Source organism: Lycium barbarum, chromosome 11, assembly GCF_019175385.1.
Source record: "Lycium barbarum isolate Lr01 chromosome 11, ASM1917538v2, whole genome shotgun sequence".
Taxonomy (NCBI): domain Eukaryota; kingdom Viridiplantae; phylum Streptophyta; class Magnoliopsida; order Solanales; family Solanaceae; genus Lycium; species Lycium barbarum.
The window spans coordinates 103,898,592-103,910,660 of NC_083347.1; the positions used below are offsets into that span (position 1 = coordinate 103,898,592).

The 12,069-nt window shown below is 40.2% G+C and overlaps 1 protein-coding gene across 1 annotated transcript; it reads left to right on the top strand.

Moving 5' to 3' along the window:
• The first annotated feature begins 348 nt into the window (after positions 1-348).
• Positions 349-3,654, top strand: LOC132620377 (uncharacterized). The gene is made up of 2 exons (XM_060335040.1): positions 349-2,379; positions 2,437-3,654. The coding sequence occupies exons 1-2, from the start codon at positions 409-411 to the stop codon at positions 3,652-3,654; spliced, it is 3,189 nt and encodes a 1,062-aa protein (XP_060191023.1). The 5' UTR covers positions 349-408.
• Positions 3,655-12,069: the final 8,415 nt, after the last annotated feature.

Here is a 12,069-nt window from a genome sequence, read left to right on the forward strand (position 1 = left end):
TGCCCCCGTTTCTTCGGGAGTCTTGGTAGACAAAACTGTATTCAGTATTTTATGAAACAGACACGATTCAAAATTGAGGCTTGAATCGTGCCTATGCTTTTGTTGTTTTGCCTCCCAACTATTGAAGTTTAAATGCAATTTTCCAGCCATGCTTTTATTTATGTTTTCCATCTTTATTTAATCAATTTTTCTTTTATTTTCAGCAGTCAAATTAATAGATCTGCTGATACCTCGAATATGACACATAGTGAAACGAGCGAGCCCGTAGGAAATGCCGAACAAGATGATGAAGAATGCGAAGAAGATATGCGACCTGAAGGATTAACTAAAGATTATGAATATTTTGAAAATAAGCCAAAACCAAATTTGGATGAAACAGAAATCATAAATTTGGGTAATTCAAAAATCATGATGGAAGTAAGAATCAGCGTCCACTTAACTCCGTCACAGAGAGAGAAATTGATCAAACTTTTGAAAGAGTACATAGATGTGTTCGCCTGGTCTTATGATGATATGCCCGGATTAAGCACTGACATTGTTTCGCACAAGTTGTCTCTTGATCCATCCTGTCCTCCGATAAAGCAAAAGAAAAGAAACATTAAATCAGACTTGAGTTTGAAAATCAAGGAGGAGATCTCTAAACAGTTCGATGCAAAGGTCATACGAACTACGATGTACCCCACTTGGCTAGCCAATATCGTTCCCGTGCCTAAGAAGGATGGCAAAGTTAGAGTGTGCGTGGATTACCGAGATCTCAACAAAGCCAGTCCAAAAGACGACTTTCCCCTCCCGAATATTCATATGCTTATTGATAATTGTGCAAAGCATGAGTTGCAGTCTTTCGTTGATTGCTACGCAGGATATCATCAAATCCTAATGAATGAGGAAGATGCAGAGAAAACAGCATTCATCACACCTTGGGGGGTGTACTACTATCGGGTGATGCCTTTCGGGCTCAAAAACGCAGGAGCTACCTACATGAGAGCCATGACCACCATTTTCCATGATATGATCCATAAAGAGATTGAAGTCTATGTGGATGATATCATCATCAAATCACGAAAGAGCTCAGACCATCTAACGGATTTAAGAAAGTTCTTCGACAGGTTGAGGCGATATAATCTGAAGTTGAACCCCGCAAAATGTGCATTTGGAGTACCTGCAGGGAAATTGTTGGGTTTTATTGTGAGCAGAAGAGGCATAGAGTTAGATCCCTCGAAGATAAAAACCATTCAGGAATTGCCCGCTCCAAAGAGTCAGAAAGATGTGATGAGTTTCCTCGGGCGCCTCAACTACATCAGCCGATTTATAGCACAATCAACGGTGATATGTGAACCAATAATCAAGTTATTGAGGAAGGATGCTCCTACCAAATGGACTGAAGATTGCCAAAGGGCCTTTGACAAAATCAAAGAGTATTTGTCTAGCCCGCCTGTTTTGGTGCCTCCAGAAGCTGGAAGACCTTTGTTATTGTATTTGTCCGTATCAGAAAATGCTTTTGGGTGTGTATTAGGACAGCATGATGAGACAGGAAAGAAGGAGCGAGCGATATATTACTTGAGTAAAAAGTTCACACCTTACGAGGCACGGTATACGTTATTGGAACGCACCTGTTGTGCTTTGACATGGGTTGCACAGAAGTTGAGACATTATTTGTCTGCATATACTACTTACCTCATTTCGAGGATGGACCCACTCAAGTACATCTTCCGGAAGCCTATGCCTACGGGGAAGCTAGCTAAGTGGCAAATGTTGTTGAGCGAGTTTGACATTGTGTATGTTACTCAAAAGGCTGTCAAAGGGCAGGCGATAGCTGATCATCTTGCAGAGAATCCTGTGGACAAGGAATACATACCCCTTAAAACTTATTTCCCGGATGAAGAAGTGTTGTTCATCGGGGAAGGCATCGCAGAAGAGTACCCGGGGTGGAGGCTGTTCTTCGACGGGGCGGCAAATTCTAAAGGGGTCGGCATTGGAGCAGTTTTGATTTCAGAGTCAGGCCAGCACTATCCCATTTCAGCCAAAATCAAGTTCCCGTGTACCAACAATATGGCAAAATATGAGGCTTGTATTCTCGGCCTCAGAATGGCAGCTGACATGCATATACAAGAGCTTCTGGTTATAGGCGATTCAGACTTGCTGGTTCATCAAGTGCGAGGCGAATGGACAACTAAGAACGGGAAGATACTTCCGTACATGCACTGCGTAAAGGATTTGTGTAAGAGATTCATTAAGGTCGAATTCAAACACGTTCCAAGGACACAGAACGAGTTCGCTGATGTTTTGGCCACGTTGTCTTCTATGATTCAGCATCCAGACAAGAACCGCATAGATCCTATCAAGATAAACGCGCACGATCAACATGCACATTGCTTCTATGTGGACGAAGAGCCTGATGGGGAACCTTGGTACTACGACATTAACAAATATCTTAAGACCGGAGACTATCCGGAAGGGGTAACTAGTGTTCAGAAGAAAACGCTTCGGAGATTAGCAAACCATTTCTTCCTAAGCGGAGAAATCCTGTATAGGAGGACTCCGGAGTTAGGATTATTAAGATGTGTTGACGCTAAAGAAGCGGCTCGTTTGATTGAAGAAGTGCATGGCGGCACATGTGGGCCTCATATGAATGGCTTTACACTGGCTAAGAAGATCCTTCGCGCAGGCTATTTCTGGATGACTATGGAGTCCGATTGTATCCGTTTTGTGCAGAAGTGTCACCGATGTCAGATTCATGGTGATTTGATTCGAGTTCCGCCAAATGAATTAAATGTGACAAGTTCTCCGTGGCCTTTCGCAAGTTGGGGTATGGATGTCATCGGTCCTATCGAGCCAGCAGCATCGAATGGGCACAGGTTCATTTTGGTAGCCATTGATTATTTCACAAAGTGGGTGGAAGCATCTTCACATAAGTCGGTAACAAAGAAGGTGGTAGCGGATTTCGTTCGGAGCAACATTATTTGCCGATTCGGAGTCCCGGAGTCAATCATAACGGATAACGGCGCTAACCTTAACAGTGGTCTAATGCAGGAGATTTGCGATACCTTCAAGATTACTCATCGCAATTCCACTCCTTATCGCCCTCAGATGAATGGGGCAGTTGAAGCAGCCAATAAAAACATCAAGAGAATACTGAGGAAGATGATCGATAATTACAAGCATTGGCACGAGAAACTGCCGTTAGCTCTTCTCGGGTATCGCACTACCGTGAGAACTTCAACAGGGGCAACACCCTATCTTTTGGTCTACGGGACAGAAGCGGTGTTACCTGCTGAGGTAGAAATACCCTCTTTGAGAATCATCCAAGAAGCTGAGTTAAGTGACGCTAAGTGGACGCAGAATCGATACGAACAATTGATGCTCATTGATGGAAAGAGATTGAATGCCGTTTGTCATGGACAACTTTATCAGAATAGAATGGCCAGAGCTTTCAACAAGAAAGTAAGACCGAGGCAATTCAAAACGGGGCAATTGGTACTGAAACGCATATTCCCATGTCAAGAAGAAGCTAAAGGAAAATTTGCACCTAACTGGCAGGGACCTTATATGGTTCATCGAGTATTGACTGGAGGAGCGTTAATCCTAGCAGAAATGGATGGCGAAATTTGGCCGAAAGCTATCAACGCAGATGCCGTCAAGAGATATTATATTTAGAAGCCTTCTTTATTTGTATGTAATATCCCGCAACACTTATTCATGTAATGACACTACTCCCCGTGGCGGGATGCATGACAAACCTATATCAGTTTAGGTCTTTTGGGTATAATTCCAATCAATATCCTTTCGTTTGTAATATGAACTACGCCTGACCTGATTCCCATGGGGGATACGTAGGCGGCCCGCATAGGCCTCGGTCACATCACTTCAAAATTCCAATTTTATTTTGCTTGTAATATGAACTACGCCTGACCTGATTCCCATGGGGGATACGTAGGCGGCCCGCATAGGCCTCGGTCACATCACTTCAAAATTCCAATTTTATTTTGCTTGTAATATGAACTACGCCTGACCTGATTCCCATGGGGGATACGTAGGCGGCCCGCATAGGCCTCGGTCACATCACTTCAAAATTCCAATTTTATTTTGCTTGTAATATGAACTACGCCTGACCTGATTCCCATGGGGGATACGTAGGCGGCCCGCATAGGCCTCGGTCACATCACTTCAAAATTCCAATTTTATTTTGCTTGTAATATGAACTACGCCTGACCTGATTCCCATGGGGGATACGTAGGCGGCCCGCATAGGCCTCGGTCACATCACTTCAAAATTCCAATTTTATTTTGCTTGTAATATGAACTACGCCTGACCTGATTCCCATGGGGGATACGTAGGCGGCCCGCATAGGCCTCGGTCACATCACTTCAAAATTCCAATTTTATTTTGCTTGTAATATGAACTACGCCTAACCTGATTCCCATGGGGGATACGTAGGCGGCCCGCACAGGCCTCGGTCACATCATTTTATTCTCCCCAATCGCAGTTTGGCTTGTAATTTGAACTACACTCGACCTGATTCCCCTAGTGGGATACGTAGGCAGCCTATGTAGGCTCGGTCTCGCCATTTTGAAAACAAAAAAAAAAAAAAAAAAAAAAAAAAAAAAAAAAGAGGGATCGCCTCAGGATAACATCGACAGGCTCGGGAGAATGTTTTCAACAGAGTCGTCGGGCAGAAGAAAACTTCGGAAGAGGGGCATTCGCTTTGTTTCACAATGTGTCACAGTTCCGAGTTCAGCAAAAGTTATTTATCACCATACATATATTTTACTATGTCTATTTTCTTCCAAAATAATGTGATCGTAATCAGACTGTTTACTAGTCGGCCAAGACTCAGAATTAGCGGAGGCTACAAGTTCATAGAAAGTTGTAGGCATGAAGCGCCAAGAGCCGGATCCTCAAGTCAACGCGAATCAACCCCCTCCCCGAAACTTACAAAAATTTTCTTTGGATGCAGGTTGCCAAGTTGCAGGAGCGAGGTAGGCACGACCTTGTAAGGATGACGCGTCAAACGGTTTGAGCATTCTTCTATCAATTATATCTTCAAATATCAATAACTTTCGGCGATCACAATAAGCTAATCTTGCAAATTATTTTCTTCAAATATATATCAATGCAAATATTCTGTATTGCCTTCGAATACATTGCTTTTATCCTTTTTTAAATGCCACTGCGTGTGCTTGCATCCGCATTGCACTGCACCTGAATTACTCACCGCTTTTCATATGATGCATGAGCTGCGCACCGCTCTTCGCATCGTTTTCATATATTTACTGGGCCATGCACCGCCCTTTTAAATTTTTGCATAAGGCCATGCACCGCCTTTCATATGATGCATGAGCTGCGCACCGCTCTTCGCATCGCTTTCATATATTTACTGGGCCATGCACCGCCCTTTTAAATTTCTGCATAAGGCCATGCACCGCCTTTCATATGATGCGTGGGCTGCGCACCGCCCTTCGCATCACTTTCATATTGCCTGGGCCATGCACCGCCCTTTTTAAATTTCTGCATAAGGCCATGCACCGCCTTTCATATGATGCATGAGCTGCGCACCGCTCTTCGCATCGCTTTTTTATATTTACTGGGCCATGCACCGCCCTTTTAAATTTCTGCATAAGGCCATGCACCGCCTTTCATATGATGCGTGGGCTGCGCACCGCCCTTCGCATCACTTTCATATTACATGGGCCATGCACCGCCCTTTTAAATTTCTGCATAAGGCCATGCACCGCCTTTCATATGATGCATGGGCTGCGCACCGCCCTTCGCATCGCTTTCATATATCTACTGGGCCATGCACCGCCTTTTTTTTAAATTTCTACATAAGGCCATGCACCGCCTTTCATATGATGCATGGGCTGCGCACCGCCCTTCGCATCGCTTTCATATTACATGGGCCATGCACCGCCCTTTTAAATTTCTGCATAAGGCCATGCACCGCCTTTCATATGATGCATGAGCTGCGCACCGCTCTTCGCATCGCTTTCATATTACATGGGCCATGCACCGCCCTTTTAAATTTCTGCATAAGGCCATGCACCGCCTTTCATATGATGCGTGGGCTGCGCACCGCCCTTCGCATCACTTTCATATTGCCTGGGCCATGCACCGCCCTTTCAAATTTTTGCATAAGGCCATGCACCGCCTTTCATATGATGCATGAGCTGCGCACCGCTCTTCGCATCGCTTTCATATATTACATGGGCCATGCACCGCCCTTGTAAATTTCTGCATAAGGCTGAGCACCGCCTTTCATATATCACATGGGCTATGCACCGCCCTTTTAAATTTCTTCACAAGGCCATGCACCGCCTTTCATATGATGCGTGAGCTGTGCACCGCTCTTCGCATCGCGTTCATATGTTTACTGGGCCATGCACCGCCCTTCTAAATTTCCGCATAAAGACGTTGCACCGCACGTGCTTCGTTCTATTATTATTATTTTATTAATACCCTGCACATGCGCAGCCGCATCGCACCGCACTTGCGTCACTGTATTTCAATACTTATTCTTACTGACTATTTTCATCCAGTTTTAGTTTCGCAGGAGCTTTAGCGCAACGTGGAACTATTTCTTCGGCAGCGAACTGGGGCAATACGTCGGGAAGGACAAGCAGACTTCTCGACAAAGGTCAAAGATCTACCTCGAACACTCGGCTCCAAATTCGAATTTCCCGTTCACATTCCAGCACAATCAATTTTCAAGTTTCTATCACGATACCCAGTGTCATCATAATTCGACACTGGGACAATATTTTGCGGAGATCCGCATCAAATCGTGAGTTGCCAGTCATAGGTGTCATAGTCTTCCCAGAACTACACACGGCCTGATTCTCGTGCAACCCGAGATATGTAGGCGATTCAAAGACCAGAGTTCGGCCGTAATTTTATTTACCCTTAGTCCTTCATAATCCTCTAGCCGGGACAAAATAGGCTACTAAGTCAACGTCTTTGCCCGAAAATTCTTTCATCATTATCAGGCAAAGAGGGACAAGTTGTTGACACCCAATTTTGTCCCGCCTCTCCTCCAAAATATATATTTGCGCTTCTAATATTTTAATAAAATAAAATAAAATAAAAATAAAATAAAATAAAAAATAAATAATAATATATATTATGTTTACTATAGTTATTAGTCCCTATCAATAACGGCGTTTCATTATTCTGTTACAACTATTATTATTATCATTATTATTATTATTATTATTATTAAATTACCATTATTACTAATTGTCATTAATTATTATTATTCTTGTTATTTCAATTTTCATTATTATTATTATTATTATTATTACTAATCATTATTATCAACGTTATTTGTTATCAATTTATTAATCATCTTTATCATCGTTATTTTCATTATTAATTATTATCATTATTTTTATCAATAATTTTTATTTATTATTATTATTAAAATCATTATTTCTCTTATTATTATCATCATTATTATTTTATTATTACCCCTATTATCGTTATTATTATTAATTTATTATCATTTTATTATTTTTCAATAATTGTTATTTATTGTTAATTACTATCATCTTTATTAGCTTTATTAATTATTATCATTTTTAGCTATCAACATTTGTTATTTACTATTATTATTATTATATCTATTATTGTTTTTGTCACCATTACCATTATCATTATTGTTATTAACAGTATCACTACCGCTATTTATTTATTGCTATTATTTAGTATTATTGAAACTTGCATTTCTCGAGGTTCTACCAACTTCAGCACACGCATCGCATTTATTTCGCACATTTCTGATGATAGCATTTTGTTATTAAATATTATAGCACGGTCACTTGCGACATCATATAATTTTTACCCGGGGTCTTTTTATAATTACATATTTCCGTATTAGGTGATATTTTGGCACCCTTAGTACATCATTAATCAAAATGTGTCTCTTATTTCAAATTTAGAAGCCAAACTATTTCTTGCACTCAGTTCGTATTTTCACTTACCGGACCCCAAATCAAAGTCCAATTGGCTCCTAATATTTTCAGACTAGACCATGTTTTTTATCTCAATTTTAGATCAGTCCAGGTTTAATTTAATAGCCCATTCTTTAAATACGCAGTCTAAAATTTGACCCGGTCCACAAATAGACCGGGTCCAATTCATTCCTCAGCAAAATAAGGGAAACCCTTAGGGTTTCCCTTCACATTTTTTCTTCCGCCGCTTCATCTCTTTCCTTTTCCCCTTTCTCTTTTCTCTCTCGCGCCGCTCCCACTCTCCATTGTTCCCTCCTTCTTCTCCGCTCCCCACTCACCCTTGTCCCCCACTTTTATCTCTCTCCCGCTCCTCCTTCCCCCTTTTTTCAGTACAAAACGACGAAAATAAAAACCTATAAAGAGGAAGAGGAATCAGAGTTGAAGGGGGGCTTTTTTCTTTTGTTTGATAGCCAAAATTAGATAGAAGAAGTTTTCAAACATCGAAACCCCAAAACTAAGAAGTTTTCAGCCATAGAACTTCTATCGAATCCATCTTTTTTTTGGATCTTAATTTCTCTGTTCCGTTTTCATTTCTGTTTGAGTGAGCCGTAGCCTTAGAAACAAAGGTTCGACTTCATTATAGACGAAAATCGCACTCAAAAGGGATCCTAGTATCTTGCGAATTCGAGCGTAGATCGAAGATTCAAAATCCCATTTCGCTGCACCTGCAAAAGGTCAGTTAAATCCCATTTGCTTCCTCGTATTTCAGTTTGATATGTTTGTGTGCTGATATGGTTGGGTTTGATGTTAGCTTAGTTATTGTGATTAAATGAGTCGTTATTGTGTTTTGGCTTAGTTGAAATCTTGTCGGATGTTGCTGTTGTTATTTAGTTTAAGATATTCGGCTTAGTCTGAATGTCATTGGTTTGCACGCTGAGAATTCGATCTAGTAAAATGGTATATATTTAGTTTGTAGTCTGCTAATTTGATTGGTTTTATATTTTAGTTTGTAGTCTGCTAATTATGTGTATGTGCTTGCCCTTTTTAGTTGTGCTGCAGTGGCTCATTTCATGTCTTGTTTTTGGTTAGCCATAGGTTATTTAGCTTATGGCAGCTTAAGCATGGTTTGTCTGCTCAAATGATGATTGATCACAGAATAGTTGAATTGCTTAAGTTAACCTGTGGTTTTGCTGGACTACGTCTTTATGTGATATCATATGCTGGTTAGGTTTATGACTATACCCCATATTAATTTCATATAAATCCTGTTGATACAAGCATGTATGCTTATTTGGAGATCTCAGTGGTTCAATATAACATTGAATGTTGTTTCAGTTTGATGTCTCTATGTGATTCATGAATGTATTAATGCTAGTCTAGGTCATATAAAAGGGTTCTGCAGAGTCGTCTGGCTTACCCTTATATGCCTTTTGTCTCCACAGAACACTGAGTAGAGTCAGAGTTGGCCTGGTATGTCCTTGGTGTCTGAATATAGCCATGTCTATCTATTTTCTTGAGGATCTGATTGTCTAAAATGTCCAAACACCTGCTTTACTGATGTATAAGAGTTATCACATGTTGGGGGTGATTACATGAATGCTTGGGCTTTGAACTTCCATTTCATCTTAAGAATTGTGTCTGTCTAATCCTGAAACAGTATGCATACTTGCTACACATATTGTTTGAGACTAATTCCTCTATAATTAGTTAGTGGTATAGGTCATTCTGTAATCTGTTAAGTCCTTCTTTGCTGCCAAAATGCATGATCAGGTTAGTGCCAAGCTTTAGGCTGTTCTGGACTTGGCAACACCCCTGTTATGTTTTAGTTTGTCTCTGTCATCATTAAATAGTTCAGCATGATCATGTTAAGGATTTAAACTGAAGTTTAACTGGTTACATAAGTACTTGAGCCTTAATCTTTGCCTAGCTTCGAACTTTTCCTGTTGAATGTCTTCTGTCAATGCAAAGCATACTCTAAGTGTAAGAGATCAGTCTCCTGTTGGTTCATTTATTAACCAGAGTCCAATGGATTAGGATACCAGTCTCATCTGATCTCCAGATCCTCCATGTGTTAAAGTAAATTGGAAATAATTAATTATGTTTCTCCCCTCTCTTACTTGTGTTAATCTGTGTGGGTGAACTTGGGAGTCCACAGTTGACCCTGTCCCTTTTCCTTATGTGAAAATTAAATCTGTTTTGTTTGAATTTGCATGAGGAATTGCAGGTGATAGTAGGTCCCCTCTAAAACTGAAATATTTTCTTCCTTTGACACTTTGCATGAAACAGATCCAAAATACATTGAATAAGACCATATGTGATGACATTTCCTGTATCCTTCTGGTTTACCCATACCTGTGATTTGAGTATTTGTCCTTGCCTAAATTAAACAGGAATCTTATATGCCTTTATACTATCATTGCTAGTCTATAGTTTGCCTTCTTTGTGAAACCAGTATTCCCCATGCCTATTCACATGCTAATTCAATTCCCTTATATCATTTGCATATCCTCTAGTCTCTCTCAAATCTCTAAGGGGTTTGAATCTTGTCTATGGGGATAGTTGCTGATGTGGTAACAGTGTTTAGAAATTCACTTCTCTGGATAGATGGTAAGTATGTGATTACAGTGGCAATGTTTGGTCTGAGTTTTGTGTGAATGTTCATTTTCCTGAAACTAAAACTGGAACTGTTTAACTGGTGCTTTCTAAATCAATGTGTATGAATCATTAAGTGATGCAACTTATGAACTAATAATATTACTAATAAGAAGTTTAGGTGTTGTTCCACCATATTGTGATTGTTGCTTTGCCTGAAACTCAAATTGTGGATCTTTTTTTGATAAACATGATTTAGTCCAGATCCATTCTATTGTGACCCTCATGTAAGCTAACATACTTACTACCTTCATATCATTCCTGAACATGGTCCTGCCTATATCTAATATATGCAAAGATTCCAAAAGATGATTCTGAATTTATCCTGACCATTTGTCGCTTTGCCATTAACTTCTTGTTGTTATATGCATAGCTGTGATTCTGCTCAGTTCTGCTGAGATTGTTGGCCCTTTGCGACTTGAAATTATCAAATCTATTAATGCCCATCTTAAGTATATATGTCCTAGACTAATTCTTTGAAATACCTGCCTAAATAACATGTTTGCTAGACTATACGTTGAATTATATTATGAATGTTTGGACTGGACTATCTATCATTGCCTGCTATCTTCCTATTTATGACATAAAATGCTGTGAGTTCTGTTTGTTTGCCTATGTAAGTAGCGAAACGGAGATATAAACTGGCAGTTGTCCTTACGTTGATTAAAACACACGATGTGCAGCTGTTTGAGTTTCTGTCCATGTTTGAGGATTGCCTATTTGTATGTGTGTGGTGGCTAATCTGTGTAGGCATGGGTTATCCTTAAGTATATGCGATATATACATAATTTATGAAGTTGTTTGAATTCATATTTTTTATGTTTAACCCATTGATCGTATACTAATCCTTCTTTCATTCTTTCCGCATGAACCTCGCATACGAGTCCGGAGGACTCGTTCTACTCCGCATTCGGTTTGGGCTAAGGCCCGACGTAAATATCCTCTCCGTGTTAGCCCAACAGCAGTTAAAAAAAAAAGGGGAGGCTGCTGGGCTGAAGCCCAGCAGTGACCCAGAGCAGCAGCAGCAGCAGCAGCGGCCCAGCGGAAATAGGGCTGCTGGGCCGATGCCCAACAGTGAACAAGGCCCAACAGCCTCAAAATGGCTGGGCCTATTTGATTCATTCTTTTTATTGTCATTATCGTTTGATTGTGTATTATGTGACCAACGTTTTATTTTATCCTTGCTGATTTAGATAAACTTTAAACGAATTAGCGGATTGATCTTAGCTATGGGTAGTTAACTTAAGAAAGAACTAACAATTAATTTCACAAACCATTTCCTTCTCTTTACGTTTTTTTTATTTAAAATGATCAATTTGCAAAATAAATGACATGGCCATATATATGTTCTAAATTAAAGGATTCACATATTCTTATCTTGAGAATTTCGAAACATCATTAACACGCAAACAGAAATTAAAGAACATTTTGAACTTCCAAAACGCAAAAGTCAATCAATACATCATCGTTTAGT

Excerpts from the sequence above, each read along its gene's own strand:
- LOC132620377 (XM_060335040.1), top strand. The coding sequence starts at position 409 with ATGATGGAAGTAAGAATCAGCGTCCACTTAACTCCGTCACAGAGAGAG. Across the intron at positions 2,380-2,436 it reads AACATGCACATTGCTTCTAT|ACCGGAGACTATCCGGAAGG; the intron begins GTGGACGAAGAG and ends AAATATCTTAAG.